The sequence below is a fragment of the Plecotus auritus genome (genome assembly GCF_963455305.1).
Source record: "Plecotus auritus genome assembly, chromosome: 7".
Classification (NCBI taxonomy): domain Eukaryota; kingdom Metazoa; phylum Chordata; class Mammalia; order Chiroptera; family Vespertilionidae; genus Plecotus; species Plecotus auritus.
The window spans coordinates 9,638,878-9,662,113 of NC_137774.1; the positions used below are offsets into that span (position 1 = coordinate 9,638,878).

Sequence of the window (23,236 nt, forward strand, 5' to 3'; positions counted from 1 at the left end):
TATGTGTTACTTGGTTACTTGGTGAAAATAAAAAAAAAAAAAACTGGTTCATTCTTCTTTCTGCCCACTGAATTTCCATTACTGGATATTTTCATTTGGAGGGTTTATTAAAATATTTTAATATATTTTCAGTCCTGTAGGTCAAATCTTACTACAATAAGGATTACCATAACCAAAAATCTCTCTATTACAAGAGTTCCCAAGTTTCAGTAAAATGCTTTATGTATTTTAATCAATATTTATGTCTCAAAATTCTAATGCAATAAATTTCTTTGGAACAATCAGATTTGTAGTTACTACCTACTCATGTACTAACATCCCATTCATTTCTTTAAGGTAGTCTTTCTGTAAGAAAGAAATTTCCAAAAAATGCTGTCAGTGATAAATGTGAAGATAAGAGACTTATTTGCCAGAATGTGAGATGTGCCTGTAGAACTCTGAGGATCTGAGAGAATAAGGAAATTCATAAAAGTCTAATGAAAGAGACACACCTTCAAAGACTGCAGTTTATAAACTCAGGACATATTACCTGACAGTGATGCAAACTATTTAAAATTAGCACTGTCCTTGTAAGTGTGGGATATACATGGTCACCATAGACATAGGGGAATCAAGCAGATGGAATAGTTAATAGCAAAAACTAGAAGAAATACCTTCAAACAGGCTCTATATGGGTATATAGATCCAGGAACACAAGAAGATAGCTTGAGTCAAATTAGAACAAATATATCTAAATCTATTCCTTGTTTTTTAAAAAATACACAACACAGAGTAATAAAACCTTTTATCCATCATAATACTATTTGAGGATACCTCTCCATTTGGCATATGGCCATTTGCAGTTCCTCTTAAATATCTATTATTTTGAGTTTCTCATCTCCTAGGCTTGGGGAGGAGGTTTAGGGTCACTACATGGCCATCAGCACTTACTCTGGAGGATCCATTTTGCTGGGGTCGACATCTTTAAGGAAGTCACTCTGCAGGGTCTGCTCAGCTGTGCAACGTTTGCTAGGATCTAGTGTCAGCATGTGGTCCAGTAAATCAAGTGCTGCTGAAGGAATGCTGTGGGAAGGAAGAGAAAAGGACAAGTTCACAACGACCACATAATTCTTAAACCTGTAACCTTGTGTCAAAGGCTCTGAATTTCCAGTTCCACATAAAACTGTGGAAAGGGAGTTGGAAGGTGGCTAAACAAGCAAGCAGGTTTTCTTCCACACAGGATTTTTTTTTTTTTTTTTTACATATTTTTATTGATTTCAGAGAGGAAGGGAGAGGGAGAGAGAGATAGAAACATCAATGATGAGAGAGAAACATTGATCAGCTGCCTTCTGCACGCCCTACACTGGCACAACCCAGGCATGTACCCTTGACTGGAATCGAACCCGGGACCCTTCAATCCGCAGGTTGGCGCTTTATCCACTGAGCCAAACCAGCTAGGGCTCCGCACAGGATTTAAGTGCTATAACAGGTAGAAAACATGAAGCCAGCAATTACATTCTCTTTTTGTCTTGGTAAGATCAAAAAGACTGGAAAAAAATATATAATGTTCAAAATAAAATGGTTTTCTATCATCAAAAGCCTTCAAAAGAGAAAATTACCAAAAGGCTGTGACAGAACTTTGTTAAAAATAAAATGCTTTCCTATGTTGTGTTACCATAATAAATTGGGACAACACTAACTCCCTCGGCCAGGAAAAAGCCAAGTCCAAACCAAACACCAATCAAACATAGAAAACAGATGCACATTTTTGCCAAACTCACAAAGAGAATTCTTCTCGTAGACGCCTTCTATATTGTTTCTTCGGTTTCATGGTATTGAAGTAAGGCAGCTTGATAACATCAGGCCACACAGCTGGACAAGGGCTACCACAGAGTCGACTGAAAACAAAGCAGAAAGCAAGAACAAGGAAGTAAGTGCGTCAGCATCATGAATTCTGGAGATTCTAGAAGCAGAAATGATTATCTCCCAAGAGCTTATTAAATTAGAGGGCATGCAGAAAGAAAAATCTGGCCTCACTGCTTTAAGGACAAAAGGAATAGGAAAGAAAGAATTGGTTACAAGATAATGAAGAGAAAATACTGGCACGATTGTCTGAAATAATCCACAACATATTTGGTTTCGTAAGCATGTTTTTAATCCTCCACAGAGGTTTTCATTACCAATTTTGTTCAGTTCAGTTAGTGTTAATTACAAGGGGCTGAGCTAGTCCTAAAATGTCCCTATAAGAAAAACTGGCAGAAGAGACCCTAAGACTGAAAATTTTGATGGAAAATTGAGTTTACTTCATAACAAATAATAAGTTATATATCATCTTTTAAAAAAGTCTTCATTAGCCTGCTATATTCTTTCCTTTAATTTTATTAAATAAAACAATCCAAATTCTATCCCAATCCCAGGTCTTCTTGAAACCCTCTATTACAGGTTCTATTTCATAATTATCTGTTTACATGTTTTTATCACTTATTAAACTGAGCTTTTTGAAGGCAGGGACCTATCTTATTTATCTCTGAATCCTAAAGTTCAACAGAGAAAGAAAATTATTACAAAACAGGTTCAATAAAATGTGTGCTGAATAAATTTGACCTTAATCTAACCTAAGAATGGAATAACTATCCTGAAAATGGCATGCTGTTACATGAAGAATAAAAAACATGCAAAGTAAGACCTAAAGAGTAGGTGGAATACCATTTCTTTACATACATAGCACATGACAAAATATATGGTAAACCTGACTGAGTGAAGAGAAACTTACTGGGACATAAGGAGCATAAAATCATTTAGTAGAATAACTGAAAAGTGTTAGAAATTAGAGGATGTGATCACCTATCACACCTGGGCATTCAGAGCACATGCACAGCTGTACCTGATCAGTTCTAGCTGAGCCAGCTCCAGATTGGCTTGAAAAATAGGCTTCTTTGTGAACAGTTCCCCAAGGATGCATCTAGAAAGAGTAAAATTGAGAGGTCAGAAGAGAAATCCCTGGAAGCTATTTATAGTGTGTCTTAATAAACTTTTATGGTATATATACCACGTTGTAAATTAGCCCTAAACTGCAGTGTCTGAGTTGCATAAAAGAAAATATTTCTTGCACTAAAACTAGACAGTATAAAGGATTTAAATTTATGAGCAGGTAAAAAAAAACCCTTGCCACCTATAAAGGACAGCCTATACATAAGCAGAGAAAGGGAGTCAAGAGTCCTTTTCTTGGAAAAAAAAAAAAAATAGTCCCTTTCTCACACTTCCATTGCCATTGTAAATTAAGAAAATAAGTAAAGACTGAAAACCCCACAGTTCACTTTTACAAGGATGCTCAGCAGTTCCTATAAAGAGAATACGTATTAGTTGTTCATTCATCTGTTCTATAGAATGTGCCCTATACCAACGGTTGCCAACTAGTGGTCCATGGACCGCTGGTGGTCTGTGAGGTCCGAAAGGTTGGCAATTGCTGCCCTATACTATAGTCCTCTTAGCACTATTTGTTTAAAAAAAAAAAAAAAAAAAAAGGTTATTGTCATAAGCCAAGATCAGTTTCAATAAGACTCTTAGATACAACATGCTTAAATACCTTTATCATTTTGAAAAAGCTTTCAAAACTATATTGACATATTTAGTCTCCAACTATCTCTCCACAAATTATTTATTAATTACAACAGGAAAACTAATAACTATTTAGTGGCGTGGGGCAAACAACACCTTAACCAAATGACCAAAATTAACATCTATAATAATAATAATCTATAATAATAAAAGTGTAATATGCAAATCGACCAAACAGCCGAACAGAACGACAGTCCAGACGACCTTCCAGACAAAGCCGGAGCTGCAAAGGCCTACTCTTGCACGAATTTTGTGCATAGGGCCTCTAGTCACTAAAAAGAAGCAAATAAATGTGATACTTGAAAAGAACACTTATGGAGTATTCCAGCCAAAAATTCATAACCAGAACCTATTGAGTAACTAGTCTGTATTCTAAAAAATGTAAATGTCACAAAAGACAAAGAAATATTAAAGAACGGTTCCAGATTAAACAATGGCAACTAAATGTAATTCATGTACTGGATTGGATCCTCTTATCAGGTAAGGTATTGTTTCCAGGTCATTGTTGACAAAATGAGAATATGAAATATAAGCTAAAGTACTCTATTAAATATAGTGTATCTAACAATGTTAAATTCCCTGAATTTGATAATTTTACTGTGATTAAGAGAAAATCTTATTTCTTAGGAAATGTACATTAAATATTAAGAGGGAAAGGAGCATGATATATGTAACTATTTTCAAATAGTTCTGGAAAAAAATATGCAGTACATTTATAAATACATTTTATTCTATGTATATATTTTTTCTTTTTAAATATATTTTATTGATTTTTTTTACAGAGAGGAAGGGAGAGAGAGAGATAGAAACATCGATGAGAGAGAAACATAGATCAGCTGCCTCCTGCACACCTCCTACTGGGGATGTGCCTGCAACCAAGGTACATGCCCTTGACCGGAATCGAACCCAGGACCCTTCAGTCCCCAGGCTGACACTATCCACTGAGCCAAACTGGCTAGGGCTCTATGTATATATTATATACTATAGGCCTGGTGCACAAAATTCGTGCACTGGGGGGCGGGGTCCCTCAGCCCAGCCTGCGTCCTCTTGCAGTCCAGGAGCCCTCGGGAGATATCCGACTAATGGCTTAGCGGGCCTAAGCTGGCAGTCGGATATCCTTAGCGCTGCTGCAGAGGCGGGAGAGGCTCCTGCCACTGCTATTGCACTCACCAATCGTGAGCCTGGCTCAGGGCTTCTGGCTGAGTAGTGCGCCCCCTGTGGAAGCACACTGACCACCAGGGGGCAGCTCCTGTATTGAGCATCTGCCCCTTGGTGGTCAGTTCACGTCATAGCAACCAGTCGTTCTGCTGTTCAGTCGATTTGCATATTAGCCTTTTATTATATAGGATATTCCCAAAACCAATGTTTATATAGTTTCACTTTGAAATTATTTGGCTTGATTAAACTTGAGAAAGCAAAACAAACCTAGCTCTTAAAGTTATTAGTACCTTTCTATTCGTATTTGTTAACCTCAAACGAACCTTATCAAAAGATAAAAAAGTAAAATAAAATTTAATTGTTTCTAACATTAATTGTCAAATCAAATTCCAAGTACAGTGCTGTCATAACTGATAAAATAAAAGGCTAAAAGAAAAAACGAACTCAGCTGTGTTTTCAGACTCTAGGTATTATTTGTTGTACTCGTCTTTCTAGTTTCTCCCCAGAATTTCAAATTGAACTGCTCTAGCAAGTCTCTAAAAAGAACATTCTACAAAAGTATCTTCAGAGAAGACTACCATGGATCACCAAAGTAGTAAGCTCACATCAAAAGTCAAATAAAGCCCTAGCTGGTTTGGCTCGGTGGATAGAGCCTCAGCCTGCGGACTGAAGGGTCCCAGGTTCGATTCCGGTCAGGGGCATGTACCTTGGTTGTGGGCACATCCCCAGTGGGGGGTGTGCAGGAGGCAGCTGATTGATGTTTCTCTCTCATCGATGTTTCTAACTGTCTAACTCTCTCCCTTCCTCTCTGTAAAAAATCAATAAAATATATTAAAAAAAAATAAAGTCAAATAAAATCTCAATTCAATGAGTCACTGGGCTTTAAAGAAAGTCTAATTTTCTATAATTTTAATTTCAAATTTTGTTTTTGTGGCTTTTTAAATTTCAGTTTCCAGTCCTTTAATGGGGAAAACATCACTATGTATTCAACATTTTGCTACTACACTAAGGTGGCAGGTTGCAGAGACTGAAATAATAGTACCATAAGAGCTATGAACTCCCCTCCCACCCTGCATCTTAATGGGGCATTACCTTTAGAGTCTAGTTGTGACAATTTAAATGCTAATACTGTTAAAGCAAATAGTCCAGAACACAGACACACCCAGCTTGAATCAGTAATGTTTAACTAAAGCTTCATTTGACCTGGGTAAGCTACCACAGAAATTATATTCTTTCTCCCTCACCCTTTTTGAATTTTGAAATAAAACCCTTGCAATGCTCCTTTTAAATAATGAAATAGAAGGAAAAAATGGGGAAAAGTGTTATGGTCCACTGTAAGTATGTATGTCAGAAACCTAAAGCATTCAGGCCAAGGACAGTGGTATGTATGCGTAAGTCATACAGCATAAGAAACAATTAATGAACATGGGCCATGTAAAATGTCTATTCCTCTCACAAGCAAATTGTAAATATTATTTTCAATGAAAAGGAACTAAGATTACTTAGAGAAATGGCCGATACAAGGTATGGGGCAGGAAATAAATAGGATGAGCCTGGGACCAGAAAACAAGGAAGGCTATCAAAGACTACTATGAATGTATCAAAAAGACTCAAGTATTAACCTGAATAAACTCCCTAAAGACTGGACAGTTTGAACAGGAATAAGGATGATAGCTATAATGGATTAACACATATCAAATATGTTTCATTCCATGAGTTCGTAATGAAGCTAAAAAACAAGCCCCGGTTATCTTTAGAGAATGCTAGAAAAACCACCTCTTTATTTTGAAAATAGTAAATAAAAGAATTAAACCTTTATCCCTACCTTTTCCCTATCATTTGTACCTAAGGTTAGCCAAATAGATATGTTATCTTTATTCCAGAAAGGAATGATATAATTAGACTATCACCATCACAAAACAATCACAATTAATAGATGTGGATCATTAACAGCTAACATTTCAAAAAGAGACAATTATATGTTATGTAAAGTGGTGTATATATGTGTGTAAATCTGCCCTAGTAGGAATAAGTATTTTACCAGAATTGCCTATATAAAGTGATAATAAAAGCAGACCAACCCTAGCTGGTTTGGCTAAGTGGATAGAGCATAGGCCTGCAGACTGAAGGGTCCCAGGTTCAATTCCAGCAAAGGGCACATGTCCAGGTTTCGGGCTTGATCCCCAGCAGGGGGCGTGCAGGAGGCAGCCAATCAATGATTCTCTCTCATCATTGACATTTCTATCTCTCTCTCCCTCTCCCTCTCCCTCTCCCTTTCTGAAATCAATAAAAAAATATATATATATATATTTTTTAAAAAAAGGGCAGACTAATCTGTAATGGATTATTTTGTTGGTTTTCAAATTTTACAGATAATGTACCTAGTTATTGCCTGTCCTCTGGGCAGAGGCTCTCACTGTCCCTCCTCCCCCCGCAACTCTGATGTACCATTTTGATAATCTGTCAGAAGCACTCAAAACCATCTGTAAGTTTCAAGGTCAGTGGGTGATTGGGAATCAAACCTAAATTCACCTACAATATACAGAAAATGAAAGGAATAGAGAACCATGTCAAAAAAACAACAACACAAGAATGCAATCAGCCCTAACCAGTTTGCCTCAGTGGATAGAGCGTCGGCCTGCGGACTGAAGGGTCCCAGGTTTGATTCTGGTCAAGGTCATGTACCTTGGTTGCGGGTACATCCCCAGTAGGGGGTGTGCAGGAGGAGGCAGCTGATAGATGTTTCTCTCTCATCGATGTTTCTATCTCTCTCCCTTCCTCTCTGTAAAAAATCAATAAAATATATTAAAAAAAAAAAAAAAAAAAAGAATGCAATCAGTAAAATCCAGACTGTGGGAAACTGTATAGAATAAATGACCCAGTTTCTTCTAAGGAAACTGTAAAGGAGATAAGGGGACTCAAGACAGACAGAGGGAGAATCTATAATTAAAAGACTTGAGATAATCAATTGCAATCTATGAATCTGATTTGATTGTATATGGATCCCAATTCAAACTAAGTTAAAAGAAATAAAAAGACAATTGGTGAAAGGTTTAAAAAGTATCTCTGAGCCAACCATCCTTTTCTTGGGGTTGCGCTACTGTCCAATGAACGTCTAGTGAGGGCAGTACAAAAAAATTAAATAAAAATAAATAAAAAGTATCTCTGATATTAAGAAATATTCAACAACAGATTTCTCTGAAATTTGGCTAAAAGTTTATCCCCATCCTTTTAAATTTAAAAAAAAAAAAAGCTACAAAAATCAATGTAGAGAGCGAACAAGATACAAGTTCAACAATACGTGAGTTACAAAGAAAAGAAAAAGTAAAGGGAGCCTTACCCACAGCTCCAAACATCTATGGCTGGTGTATAACGCTCCTCTCCCAGCAGAAGTTCTGGAGGTCGGTACCACAGAGTAATGACTTTGTTTGTATAAGGGCGACTGAAATATAAAAAACAATCATGACATAAATTTACAATAGCTTCTGATATAATATTTGTACAATTAAATGCAAATAGAAATAGCTGCCAATTGAAGTTGGGACTATCAAAACAGATCCACAGCAACCTAATAGTTCAAAAGTAGAAGTTTGGGTTGATTTATTTTAGTTTAAGGCTGATCCAAGAACTTAAGACAGAATTTACTTTCTATAACCTAGGTCAGTGGTCGGCAAACTCATTAGTCAACAGAGCGGCAAACCGACCACTGACCTAGGTAGCAATACATTTAGAAAATTAGGGAACTCTGACAGTTATTGCAACTTGCAGGATACTAGAATATCCAAGAATAAAAAGCATTATTTCCCACATGTAATTTTGATAAATGTCTCACCTCTCTTCAGAGTTATAGAGCCGAGCAAGTCCAAAATCTGCTAGCTTGATTTGCCCACTGTAAAACAAAATCAATTTTCATAACTAACAGCAGCAATCTCCAAATTATACCTAAAAAGTCAACTGTTAATTTAGGAGTTAGAGGATTTACAAAAATTGATTTTAACCTCTGCTCTTAATGGTCACTTTTCCCAGGTTAAGTCTCTTTTGATTACTCCAGTTTACGAAGCCTTAGGGTTACTAAGCCTTGGGGCTTTTTTTGGGGGGGGAAACTAGTAATTTTTGGATTTGACTCAACTAAATATTTCCTTCATGTCTTGGCAAACAGTGGCTAGACCCTGCATGATTAAATACTTATTATTGGGGGGAGAAATGGCTGTTCTATCTAGATTAAGAGAGATTTAAGAGGCCTAACAATTAAAGCCAACTCATAATCCAAACTAAGTATACAAAAGATATTTTTCATATAACTGAAAAAATGTATGGATTGAGTGTTAGAAGATAATAGGTAATAATTAATTTTGTATTTAGGGCCAAATGTAATGATTTCTGTAATTTGCTTTAAATAACTCAATCAAAGCCCAGCTTGCGTGGCTCAGTGGTTGAGCACTGACCTATGAACCAGGAGGTCAGGGTTCAATTCCCAGTCAGGGCGCATGCCTGGGTTGTGGGGCTCAACCCCCAGTGTGGGACATATGCAGGAGGCAGCCGACCAATGATTCTCTCTCATCACTGATGTTTCTCTCTCATCATTAATGTTTCTCTCTCTCTTTCCCTCTCCCTTCGTCTCTGAAATCAATAATATATTTAAAAATAAAATAAATAACTCAAACAGAAAAATAAAAGCAACTATAATAAAATATTAATTGTATATGTAATTAATTATATTAGTCTCAACTTTTTCCTGTAATTTGATGTTTCCATAATAAAAAGTAAACAACACTGTGGCTATCACAGGTTTTTTTCAAACAAGGATGATAGTTTTGATCTGAGCAAACAATTTTTATGATGAATGAGGCCTTCTACCAACATATTACCATCACTTCCTATACCATCTATATATAGAAAAGGCTAATAATATGCAAAGTGTCCCCTCAGGAGTTTGACTGAGAGACTGGGAGTTCAATTGCTCGCTATGACGTGCACTGACCACCAGGGGGTGGCAGGGAGTGAAGGAAAACCCGGTCAGCAGCTGGCAGGGGGGGAAGAAAGGCCCCGGCTGGCAGCCAGAAGGCCCCAATCAGCCCTGATCGCTGGCCAGGCCTAGGGACCCTATTTGTGCACAAATTTCGTGCACCGGGCCTCTAGTAATGATATACAACTATGATCTTAGAGGGGTTTTCAAACTTTAATATGAAATAAAAATCACTTGGAAAGCTTATTAAAAGTATCCTAGGCCCTACTGCCAGAGACGCTGATTCAGTAGAGGTCATAGCCCCAAAATTTGAATTTCTAACAAGCCCACAGTTAGATGCAAGTACTGCCATTCTGAGAACCACACTTTGAGAACCACTCCCTTAAAAGGACCACACCCACACTTCACTCTGCTAAGTATGCTGTCTTTGACAGTGATAGCAAGTAATATTTTAATAAACATCAACACAAAATGTTGGGAAACTATTCAAAAACCATTTATTATTTCAGATTAATCATATTTAAACTCTTATGTAGCCTATTTATTTACATATACAGCTTGTGTTACCTCTTGGGGAATGAAAAGACAGCTCTCTCTTTTTTTAGGGACTGGGGATATCTCAGATGTGTAATAGCTCAGATCAGGCAGAAAGATGAGATAGAAAAACAAAAAAAAAGAGGAGGCTATGTTCTGAGATGCTCCTCAAGGGAAAAAAAAGGCTATGCTATGAGGTGCTCCTCAAAGTATCAGCAATGGGACAGAATAGTAAGACAAAGTAACTACTACATGCATGTCATATTTTATTGCTCTCTGTTTTATTGTGCTTTCATCAACAGACAGGCAAGACTTTCCATCAGCAAAAAAATTAGGACTCACTAAAGGCTCAGATGATGGTTAGCATTTTTTTTAGCAACAAAGTATTTTTAAAATTCAGTTATGTACATTTTTTTTGACAAAATGCTACTGCACTCTCAACAGACTACAGTGTAAACATGACTTTTATATGCACTGGGAAACCAAAAAATTTGTATGATTCACTTTATTGTGATATTTGCTTTATTGTGGTGGTCTGGTACCAAACTAGCAATATCTCCAAAGTATGCCTGTAACAACAAAATTTTACATTAAATCAACTCTAATCATTCCTAGTAAAGATTATGGCATCTTACCTATTTGCTCCAAACATCATTACATTTTAAAGTTCAATTTATAAGCAAATTCTTAGAAAAGCAAAATGGAAAGGAATAGCTGACTTGAGTTTTATATTGAGACAAAAAGGGTTCCTCAAATTTCTTGGCATCTTACTCTGAGAGCCTGAGATGGTCCAACGACTCAAGGCACATAGTAGACTAAAAGTTAAAATGGCAATAGACATAGTTATGGAAAAATAGGCCAGACCTAAATATCACCAGCACCTAATCCACCCCTTCCCACTCACTCTCAGTAAATGACCTTCATTGAAAATAGAAGCCATAACGTTACCTATAAACTTTTTGCACCTATAACCTTCCTTCCCTTCCTTCAACTACAGAGCAAGTTTATCAATCTCTTCTCTTGTTCAAGGCTAATCAACACCTACATTTGTGGCTACTACCACCTGTGGCTTTGATTCCAACTCCTCTAGACCCTCCCAACTTTAAATTGTTTTGGATCTTTCCTGAATCTTCAACTTTTATTGATTTTCTATTCCATTAGCACTTAAATATACTCAAACATCTGAATCCTTAAATAAAAAATTAAAGACACATCTACCATCACCTTCCTATTGTCTTACCCACCCACTTACCCCACAGTTTCCACTGACCTTTTAATTTTCATATTCTTATAAGTCTTATAATCTGTCTACATCATCGGACATCTATGGCCACTCACTTCTTAAACTTGCCTATTTTGCATTCGTGATATACTTTATTTTCTTCCTCTCTCTCTGACCATTCCCCCTTGGGTTCTATGCTTGGTAACTCCTGAATCTACGTATATTGCTAGTTTGGAACTCCCACATGACTTACTAGCCCTGCTGCCCTCCCTCTCTTATCAACTTCTCTTTCTTGTCCAGTTGAGGACTCCTTACCATTCTCTCCAGGTAGTATCACCCAGAAGTCTCTGTGTAGACAGAATTAAATGGGAAGAGCAAAAGCTACATATAGCTAGACTATGAGACTCCTATGTCCCGCTTAGCTTCCTGAATTTCCTGACTGTGGGAAATCGGGAACAGGGAGGGGCCTGACCCACCAATCAGAAAAGACACAGAGCAGGATTTCAGTTATTCCGTGGCCTGAAATATCCCCCATGGAGGAGCAAAAGGAACAGAAGAAAGTATGATAATTCTATAGTCCAGAAAGCTGCAAGCTGATAACCATCATCAAGTTCTTGAAGCATTACAACTATAGATGTAAATTAACTATGCCCAGCTTTTTAAAAAATTTTTTTTAATATATTTTATTGATATTTTACAGAGAGGAAGGGAGAGGGATAGAGAGCTAGAAACATCGATGAGAGAGAAACATCGATCAGCTGCCTCCTGCACACCTCCCACCAGGGATGTGCCCGCAACCAATGTACATGCCCCTGACCGGAATCGAACCCGGGACCCTTGAGTCCGCAGGCCGACGCTCTATCCACTGAGCCAAACCGGTTTCGGCTACGCCCAGCTTTAATGAGAATTGTGGGTCAGAGAGATAGCAACAGAAAGAAATAATCTCTTTAACACCATGTTTTGTCTCAAAAAGATATTTAAGTACAAATATACGCAGTTTATATATTTTTTAGTTTAAAATAATGCATTCATTTTATAATTTAAAAACAAAGAATTAACTGAAACAACATCCTTCAGTGGTTGTCACCTATGAAGTTTAACCTCCTTAGTGACTTTATACTAGATCCTTAAATTGGTTCTTTCAACTGTCCAGCTTTACCCTAGCAATACTGATTTTTTCATTTTCCAGACATGCTGTTATTTTCACATTTATGTGCTTTTGTCAATGCAATTTATTTTGCCTAGAAACTCGGCCCTCTGTTGTCAGTCTTCCTGATAAATTTCTATTCATTCCTCTAGATTGCATCTCCCCAGGCACTCCCAAATTCAAGGAAAAAAATGGGCTTAATAAAATGCTTATTGAATTGAGCAATTTATTTATTTAGCTCCCCTACTAAACTCAGAGCTCTCCAGTGACCAACCAACCACCCCATGTAGGACTTTCAGTACTGAAACCAGGACAGTCTTGGGTAACCCTGCATGGTTGGTCACTCCACTCCACAAAGACCAAAAAATATGTCATAATCATTTCATATTGCTATCTATGTTTGTCACATATTTTAAACAGAAATGTTGAAAACAGTGAGTGAATCTGCCTGACCGGTGTGGCTCAGGGGTTGAGTACAGACCTATGAACCTGAAGGTCACGGGTTCAATTCCACATGCCCAGGCTGTGGGCTTGAACTCCAGTGTGGGGTGTGCAAGAGGCAGCCAATCAATGATTCTCTCTCATCATTGATGTTTCTATCTTTCTCTCCCTCTCCATTTCTCTCTGGAATCAACAGAAATATTTTTTATAAGGTGGCTGTAAACAGCCCAATTTCCTAAAGAAACAAAGGTGGCTGTAAACAGCCCAATTTCCTAAAGAAACAAATACTGGACTGATTTTAATAGTGCCAACCTTGCTTTTTATTCCTCAATAGATAGGGCTATCACCAAAGACAACTGTGCATAATACATCTGATATTACCAATGGAGTTTAGGCAAAGAGCCAGAGATGAAGAAAGCAGATGATAAAAACTTCCGGCCAAAGTGGCTCAGTGGTTGAGCATCAACCTATGAACCAGGAGGTAACGGTTAGATTCCCAGTCAGGGCACATGCCCATGTTGCTGACTCAATCTCCAGTAGGGGTCATGCAAGAGGCAGTCGATCAATGATTCTCATAATTGATTTCTATCTCCCCTTCCTTTCCCTTCCTCTCTAAAAGCCCTAACTGGTTTGGCTCAGTGGATGAAGCGTCGGCTTGCAGACTGAAGGGTCCCAGGTTCGATTCCAGTCAAGGGCATGTACCTTGGTTGCGGGCACATCCCCAGTAGGGGGTGTGCAGCAGGCAGTTGATTGATATTTCTCTCTCATTGATGTTTCTAACTCTCTCTCCCTCTCCCTTCCTCTCTGTAAAAAAATCAATAAAATATATAAAAATAAAATCAATAAAAAATATTTTTTAAATTTTAAAAAAAGAACTCAATGTATGTTTGAATATTATTTACTAACTATGGCAAAAACTCTCTGAATATTCTTGTAGGATACGAGTTGATTCCCTTAAATGTTTGCAATTTACAATCCTACCTCTGTTAATTTCTTATCAACAGAGTCTGGAGACTGCTGATCAGGATACTCCTATTGTAAGTTGTTCCTCAGGTACAAACACCAGATGTGTATATAAATGCAAAAACTGTATTATTGGCTCTAACTATAACCCCAACTAACTAATTGAAACTAAGGGGCTTAGAGAGAGAAAATGCTTAACCTCATTTAGTTTTACTATATTACCTGTTGTTCAGCAAAATGTTAGAACATTTAATATCCCGATGCAGGAAATTCTTTTTGTGACAGTAATCCAATCCTTCCATTAGTTGTTTCATGAATGACTTGATATGATCCTCAGAAAAGTGCACCAAACCAGATTCTAGCAGTCCCATTAAGTCATGGTCCATATACTCAAATACAAGGTAAAAGGCACCTACATAGGATAAAAGAAAAAATTAAAACAATAGAAAAAGGATTATTAAATTACAATGCTTCAAATTTTAACGTAATTTTGGAGTTGACCATAAGGCCCTCTGGAACAACTGCTTAATTATATAGATGAAGAAACTGAAATTCAGAGTAGTTGAATAACTTGCCCTTTCTAATAACAAGTAACAGAACTACTATTTGAATTAATCGTCTGACTCCTTGACCAGAACTCTTTAGACTACTATGTCTTGAGGAGGACAACTGCCCCAATCATGTTGTATTATTACTAGTCTTGTATGATCTAAGTCAATTGGCTAATGATAGACCTTGGGCCAAATCTGTTGTAAATACAGTTTTATTTGTAACACACAACCATGCCCATTTTGTTACATACTGTCTGATGACTACTTTTGTAGAAATCTTTACCTTCATTAATAGGACTCACATAATATGCTGGGGGGGGGGGATCAGTCTATTTAGTATAAATTGTTAGTAAATTTCATAGTATTTAATAACGAAAGGTGAATCATCTAACTAAACTCCCTAAATTTAGCAGATAAAAAAAGAAGTACTTTTAGAGAACTGTAAAAGATTTGAAATCCATACCATAATGCCACTTTCAACAGGGTTCATAATAGAGACAAATATCAAAACATAAGAAATACTAGACCTAGTTAGACAATGATATATCCAGTCTAAAAGTCTGTCTCCTGGTAACATAAAGGCAAGGATTCTGAATCTAGGGGGTAGGTTTGAAGGACTCTTCGAACTCTCTGAAACAGTATGCAACATTTTAAAGATATATGTATGCAACACATTAAAGGTATTTTTTTGAAAAATGGATCCATGTTTAAGGAGGTCATGACCCCAAAAAGTTAAGAACCACTGCATTAAAGGAATATCTTAGAGAGATTTAGCTACCATCTCATACAAATTAATAAGAAAAGCACAGCCCTAGCCAGTTTGGCTCGATGGATAGAGCATCAGCCTGCGGACTGAAGGGTCCCAGGTTCGATTCCGGTCAAGGGCATGTACCTTGGTTGCAGGCACATCCCCAGTAGGTGTGCAGGAGGCAGCTGATCGATGTTTCTCTCTCATCGATTTCTAACTCTATCCCTCTCCCTTCCTCTCTGTAAAAAATCAATAAAATATATTTAAAAAAAAATAAGAAAAGCACAAAACTGCAAAAGGTAAGTAGACAAAGGACAACTCAAAAAAGAGAAAATAAGTAAAACTAATAAACATGGGAAAAAAACTCAGACGAAATATAAGAAATGCAATTCAAAATAATATACTTCACCTATCAAGATGACCATTTTTAAAAAAATATGTACTCAATGTTACGGAAGATAAAATGGAATGTACACTCACTGGTGGGACATAAATTATTACTCTCTTTCTTAAAAGCAATCTAACAATACATATGAAAATCCCTTTGACCAAATAATTCTACATCTCAGAAACTATATTAAGAAATAAATCTAAATGTGAAGATTTATGTACAAAGACTTTCTTTTTTTTTTTTTTTTAATATATTTCTTTATTGATTTCAGAGAGGAAGGAAGAGGGAGAGAGAGATAGAAACATCAATGATGAGAGAGAATCATTGATTGGCTGCCTCCTGCACGCCCCCTACTGGGGATCAAGCCCGCAACCCAGGCATGTGCCCCAGGCCAGAATTGAACCTGGGACCCTTCAGTCCGCAGGCCGACACTCTATCCACTGGGCCAAACTGGCTAGGGCTGTACAAAGACTTTCAATGCACTGTTATAATATATATTTTTAAACTGGCAATTAATTGCTCAACAGTGACTGATGAAGTAAATTTGGATTCATCTATCTTTATGCACAGTCATTAAAACATGTTAATGATATGAGAAACTGCTTATGACAAGCTATAAAACACTAACTATACTTTGATCCCAGTAATGTTAAGATAAATATATATAGCCCTAACTGGTTTGGCTCAGTGGAAAGAGCGTCGGCCTGCAGACTCAAGGGTCCCAGGTTCGATTCCGGTCAAGGGCATGTACCTTGGTTGCGGGTACATCCCCAGTAGGGAGTGTGCAGGAGGAGGCAGCTGATTGATGTTTCTCTCTCTTTGATGTTTCTATCTATTCCTCTCCCTTCCTCTCTGTAAAAAATCAATAAAATATATTTTTAAAAAAAGATAAATACAGAATATAAAGTACTAGAAAGAAATAGGCCAAAATGCTAATACTATAGTAGTTCTAAGGATGGTATACTGTGTTGGAGTAGAGAGAAGTGATAGCCATTTTCTTTTTCTTATTCTTCTACTAGTGTCCTGGTGCACAAATTTGTGCACATTGAAAGGGAATTAGAAAATGGCCAGCAGGGTGGGACTGGGCAAGACGGGCCGGACACGCCCTGGAGCCAACCTCCCGTGGTCCCTCCCCAGCCAGCCACACTTGGGGTGTCTTGAAGGGCATCTGCAGAATGAGTGGGGTCCCTCCAGCCGGTGGAGTCCCTCGGCCGGGCCTGCAGGAATCAGGTCAAAACCGGCTCTTCGACATCCCCCAAGGGATCCCGGAGTGCAAGAGGGCACTCTGCAAAGTTGCTGTCGTTACAGGGTGTGGAACGCAAATGCAAGTGTGCAGTAAACCAGATTCAGGGCTGATAGTGCCCCAGTAACATAACCCATGGCCGAAGGTGGAATCATGCAGCCCCGCAAGGAATCAGGCTCCCTCCTCCTGGTTTTGGGGTGCATCACCGGAGAACCACTGCTGCCAAGTCACTGCAGCTCGGCAGCTCCAGCATTGAGCATCTGCCCCCGGTGGTCAGTGTGCATCATAGCGACCGGTCAGACGAGCGGAGGGACACTTTGCATATTAGCTTTTTAAATAGAGATATTTTCAATTTTTCCACAATGGGCATGCATCACATCCATCCATTATTTTATTATTTTAAAAAATAACTAATTTAGCCCAGCCTGTCTGGTTTGGTGGTTGAGCGTCTATCCATGCCAGTTCAATTCCTGGTCAAGGCACATGCCCGAGTTTCGGCCTCGATCCCCAGTAGGGGGCATGCAGAGGGAAGCCGATCAATGATGTTACTCTCTTATTGATGTTTCTATCTCTCTATACCTCTCCCTTCCTCTCTCTCTAACATGGAATATTTAGAATATTATTCCCGAAAATAAACCCAATGTCAGATCTAACTTCCATAAATTTATCTAAATACTATTACATAAGCAGAATTCCCTTTCAATTGCTTTAAAAGTACTTCTACCAAACTAAAGAGGTGTTACTTCCCTAGTGCTAATATCTTTAAGACTATGTAAGTAAGTCCAGCTTAATCCATTACATTCTAAATTTATGTACTTCAATTCTCTTTTTGTAAAATTTATTTTTGATTATAGTTGACATACAATATTATATTAGCTTTAGGTACACAACATAGTGAGATTCAATTGTTATATACTTTATGAAGTGATCACCATAGTATGTCTAGTAATCACTGGTCAGTACACAGTTAATACAATATCATTAACTATATTCCCTATGCTGTACATTACATCTCCCTGACTTATTTTTTTTAAATATATTTTTATTGATTTCAGGGAGAGAGAGAGAGAAACATCAATGATGAGAGAGAATAATCAATTGGCTGCCTCCTGCACACCCCCCTACTGGGGATCGAGCCCACAACCCTGGCATGTGTCCTGACCCAGAATTGAACCATGACCTCCTGTTTCATAGGTCGATGCTCAACCACTGAGCAATACTGGCCGGGCCCCCTGACTTATTTTACAACTGTAACCTTGTGTATTATTTTTGGTTAATCCTCAACCAGGGATATTTTTTGGAGATATTTTTCCATTGATTTTTAGGGAGAGTAGAATAGAGAGAGGGAAAGACAAAGAGAAACATTGATGTGAGAGAAACACATCGATTGGTTGCCTCGTGCACGAGCCCTTATCAGGGCCCGGTCCAGGGAGGAGCCTGCAACCAAGGTACGTGCCCTTGACCGGAATTGAACCTGGGACCCTTTGGTCCACAGGCCAACACTCTATCCACTGAGCCAAACCAGCTAGGGCAAAGTTTATATATTCTTAATCCCCTTTTCCTCCCAATCATATTCTCTCGTAACATTCCAGATTATATTCACATTCTATCCCTTCACAGCTGCCCATCTCTAAACCTTCACACTTATTTCAATAAAAGTATATTAGATGTCATATATAGACTATTTCAAACATAAGTATGGAAAACAAAAAAACAACTTTATCGCCGAAATAGACAAAAGTTACAAATCGAGGAAAACAAACCTGAAGATTTAAAAATACCTGCATTGAATTCTAAACTGTATCAGTGCAAAACTATGTAAAAATATGGATGCACATAAACAATAACCAGAAGGGATGATGTAAAAATGAGAGTAAGAAACAAACTGATAGATACGGTGGACAAACTGATGGCTGTCAGATAGGTGAGGCATGAGGATAGAACAAATTGCCAATTATAAAATTAGTCACGGGGATATAATGTACAGCATAGAGGATACAGCCAATAAGATTGTAATAACTATGCATGGTGACAGACAGTTACTAAACTTGTGGTGATCACTTCATAAGGGATATGAATGTCTAATCACTATGTTGTACATCTGAAAGCAATATAATATTGTTTGTAAACTATAATTAAAAATAAATTTTAAGAAATGAAAGTGATAAATCTGGGTTTTAATTTCCATAATTGTTATTATAATTTGTAAAAAAAGAAAAGACTTTAGGTGGTACAGCAAACTCTGATTTTAATAATTAACAATAATTCCACCCTAACCAGTTTGGCTCAGTGGATAGAGCGTCGGTCTGCGGACTCAAGTGCCCCAGGTTCGATTCCAGTCAAGGACATGTACCTTGGTTGCGGGCACATACCCAGTAGGAGGTGTGCAGGAGGCAGCTGATCGATGTTTCTCTCTCATCAATGTTTCTAACTCTATCCCTCTCCTTTCCTCTCTGTAAAAAATCAATAAAATATATATATAAAAAAAAATAATAATAATAGTTAACAATAATTTCCAAAAGTACATGAGTACACTGAAAAGTGGACATTTTGTAAAATAAGCATTATTCAACACAAAAGCAATATGCTAACTGACATCTTAATTCTGCTGTAGGTTCAAGAAAAAAAGTTGGAGTTTAGAAAAACTATAAACAATGCAAACATGCTAAGAAAGGAAAATGAGATGTACTAGTCTACCCTGTACATAGTTCTTTGCTTGTACCTTTGTCCTTCTTGAAATCCAGTGCATCTTGTTTATCTGTGACAATTTCCTTCATGTTAACGACACTTCGGTGGATTAGCTGCCGAAGGATTTTGATCTCACGAATGGCTGTGATTGGGAAACCTTCTTTCTCATTGTCTAGTCTCACTTTCTTCAGGGCCACTAGCTCTCCTGTCACAATAAATTCAAATTATTATAGTATTAACTAGCATTTTTTTGGCTACCATCTAGTCAATATATGCCCTTGCTCTGAAAGACTGACTTAATGCCTATTTTAATGCTTTTTTATCTTAGAAAACAAATCCCTAAGTTCCTTTATCTTTGCTTTAAGACTTGAATTTTTATAAGTCCCATAATCAGTTAGGCTTAAACATTTTGGTTATTAAAATACACCAATTAAACTACATTATTTTATCTTCAAGGACTAAACCCCTTATCAAACAAAGAGCAATTTACACATTTTATTTTTACCCTCTCTTAAATTCCAAGCAAGCTTATTATAAAACATTTACAAAAGACAACTGAAAAGAGGAGGGTTTTTAAACTGTAATAATTATACTATTCTTTTGGAAAATTTTAGTCTATTTAGTAACTTTCAGAGACCAAATTAGAACTCAAACTTTACTTTTGACAAATCCACTTAAGACATCAGTATTGCTAACTTTTTAACCTGCCATCTAAATTTCGTGGCAATATTTATTTACCTGTGTCTTTGTCCTTGGCTTTATATACTTGGCCATAGGTTCCCTCTCCAATAATTCCAATAATGTCAAACTTGTCCACACAGCGCTTCCCCCAATCACTTTCTGTTTGTCTTCTTTCTCCATAACGAGGACAACAAATTCTAAAAATGGCAGAACAAAAATAAAAACAAGTTGTTTTTTAAAATTAAGTCTACTAAAAAATTTTTTTCTTTTATGATTTCTCTAACTCCTGAGTCTTCTATGAATTTCTTTATTAAAAAGGCAGGAATTAAATGATATGAAATAAATAGTTTAAACGGTCTCTCACAATGGCTAAAACACAGATTTTTTTACTTCACAAAGACACAAGATAAAATAGATTTGCTGCTTGGTTTCTGACCTCTAATGAGTATTTGCTTACTCAACTATAGAATGGGAAAAGAATCCCTACATCATAGGGTTACAATAAAAATAGAAAACTTTGGCAATAATAAGTGCTCAATAAAAGTAACTTTTTATTAAGAGAGGAATGCTAACAATCAGAAGATCAAACCCAGATTCTACTAAATTTATGGTGTGGCAATTTATGTGATTAAAGAAAAAAAATCCCATATCTATTAATTTCATTAATGTGTACATGGCTTACACAACCTGAATATAAGGGCTTTTTTATTTTTTCTTCAATAATCTAAATATTATGAACTCAAAAGATACAATGGGATCAATGTTGGTGGTATATTTGGATTGGGGAAATTATTGGTTTTCTAAAAAAAATAATTAACAGCTACATAACTGTGAATGTAGATGAATGGGTCTCCTAAGTCGTAAGTTTTTATCCATTAAAATAAAATAATCTGCCAAAACCGGTTTGGCTCAGTGGATAGAGCGTCGGCCTGTGGACTGAAAGGTCCCAGGTTCGATTCCGGTCAAGGGCACGTAACTTGGTTGCGGGCACATCCCCAGTAGGGGGTGTGCAAGAGGCAGCTGATCGATGTTTCTCTCTCATCGATGTTTCTAACTCTCTATCCCTCTTCCTTCCTCTCTGTAAAAAATCAATAAAATATATTTAAAAAAAAAATAAAAAAAAATAAAATAAAATAATCTACCTAATAAAAGAGTAACACGCTAATTGATCCTACCTTCACGATGCTCACCAGCCAATTAGGAGTATGCAAATTAACCCGACAAAGATGGCGGGTTAATTTGCATACACAGGCTCTGAGCGGCTGGGTGTGGGGCGGGGACGCTTGTGTTGTCGCAGGCGTTCCGCACCACCCCAGCTGCTCTGGGCCTCTGGGCAGCGTGGGAAGGCAGAAAGGCGGCTCCGGGCCAGAGCAGAAAGGCGGCTCCAGAGCAAAGGCAGTGCCAGCAGCCAGGGGAAGGGAGGCCCATGCTTGCATGAATCTTCGTGCATCGGGCCTTTAGTAGACATACATTAGGCTCAATCTTCTATGATCCTACTGGTGTGGGTTGTAGAAGAAAGTATGAGATTTAAGCTCAAAGTTCTTCACTGTAATAAAAGCTATACTTAAGGATAGGTCCCTACAAAAACTCACTTTGGTCTCTTTTTATATGGTTGCTGAGGTGGTGTGATTGCCTTTGGTTCTGGAGAGTCTGGTGGAGATGGATCCCCACCAGGGAGTTCTGGAGGGAGAGGGAGGTCCGTGAGTAAGTGACGTGGCCTTTGTTCCTTCTCTTTCTTTATGGGTTTTGAAGGCAGAGTTTCTTTTGGACTAAACAATAAAGAAGAGAAGATCATAATTACTTACAGGATATGCAAATAAAACTATCAAAGATTATAATGTCTGGCTATTAAAAGATTACAAAGATTTTACTTTTAAAGGAAAAAATCCATAATACAAAGTCAGAAAAAGGAGTTTATCTAAGTTAAAAAGACTTGGATTTTGCAAAAAGAAATCTATAATATATTAAAGAAATAATAGCCCTGGCCACTGTGGCTCAGTTGGTTGAGTGTCTTCCTGTGCAACAAAAAGGTCGCTGGGCCCTAGCTGGTTTGGCTCAGTGGATAGAGAGTCGGCCTATGGACTGAAGGGTCCCAGGTTTGGTTCCGGTCAAGGGCACATGCCTGGGTTGTGGGCTCAATCCCCAGTAGGGAATATGTATGAGGCAGCCGATCAATGATTCTCTCTCATCATTGATGTTTCTCTCTCTCTCTCCCTCTCCCTTACTCTCTGAAATCAATAAAAATATATTTAAAAAAATAAATAAAAAAAAGAAAGGTCACTGGTTCAATTCCTGTTCAGGACACATGCCCAGGTTGTGGTGAGTACGGGAGGCAACCAACCAATGTTTCACTCTCTCTAAAAATCAACAAAAATATATTTTAAAAAATAAAAATAAAAATTTTGGAATATTAACAAACTGTAATAAAAGCTGTACTTAACAAACTCTTCTTTTAATATCCTTCCCAAGATTCTATTTAGGTTTTGTGGTTTTTTAAAAGATTTTTATATTGATTTTTATAGAAAGTGGAAGGGAGAGGGAGAGAGGAATAGAAACACTGATGAGAGGGAAACATCAATCAGGTGCTTCCTGCATGCCCCCACTGGAATCAAGCCTGTAACCCAGGCATGTGCCCTGACTGGGAATCGAACCAGAAACCTCTTGGTGCATGGGGCAACACTCAAACACTGAGCCACATGGGCCAGATTCTATCTGGACTTTTACTGAGAAGAAATAAAATGCAGAAAGTAATCATCTTAAATTTGCAAAGTGTCACTACAACTCATGGCATCATCAAACCTACTCTATATTTTAACCAGCAAAGATTTAAACAATGAAAGAAAGCTCAACAATGTAACACTACCATATTGCTAAAGATGTGGAGAGAACTTGGACAAAGGGAGTAG

At 37.5% G+C, this 23,236-nt stretch overlaps 1 protein-coding gene across 7 annotated transcripts in view; it reads right to left on the bottom strand.

Annotated features, from left to right (window-relative positions):
• The window catches only part of CDK12 (cyclin dependent kinase 12), a 74,587-nt gene that overhangs the window by 36,791 nt on the left and 14,560 nt on the right, over nucleotides 1–23,236 (bottom strand). For all 7 annotated transcript variants that reach the window (XR_013961135.1, XR_013961136.1, XR_013961137.1 and 4 more), the window contains exons 3-11: nucleotides 21,923–22,099; nucleotides 20,388–20,527; nucleotides 19,684–19,854; nucleotides 14,251–14,440; nucleotides 8,588–8,644; nucleotides 8,096–8,197; nucleotides 2,864–2,941; nucleotides 1,761–1,877; nucleotides 931–1,062 (exon numbers count right to left, since the gene is read on the bottom strand). Coding sequence is in view for 2 of the 7 variants with exons in the window: in XM_080679032.1 (XP_080535158.1) it covers nucleotides 931–1,062; nucleotides 1,761–1,877; nucleotides 2,864–2,941; nucleotides 8,096–8,197; nucleotides 8,588–8,644; nucleotides 14,251–14,440; nucleotides 19,684–19,854; nucleotides 20,388–20,527; nucleotides 21,923–22,099 (1,164 nt within the window). In the remaining 5 variants the exon portion in view is untranslated. The remainder of the gene's footprint in view (nucleotides 1–930; nucleotides 1,063–1,760; nucleotides 1,878–2,863; nucleotides 2,942–8,095; nucleotides 8,198–8,587; nucleotides 8,645–14,250; nucleotides 14,441–19,683; nucleotides 19,855–20,387; nucleotides 20,528–21,922; nucleotides 22,100–23,236) is intronic.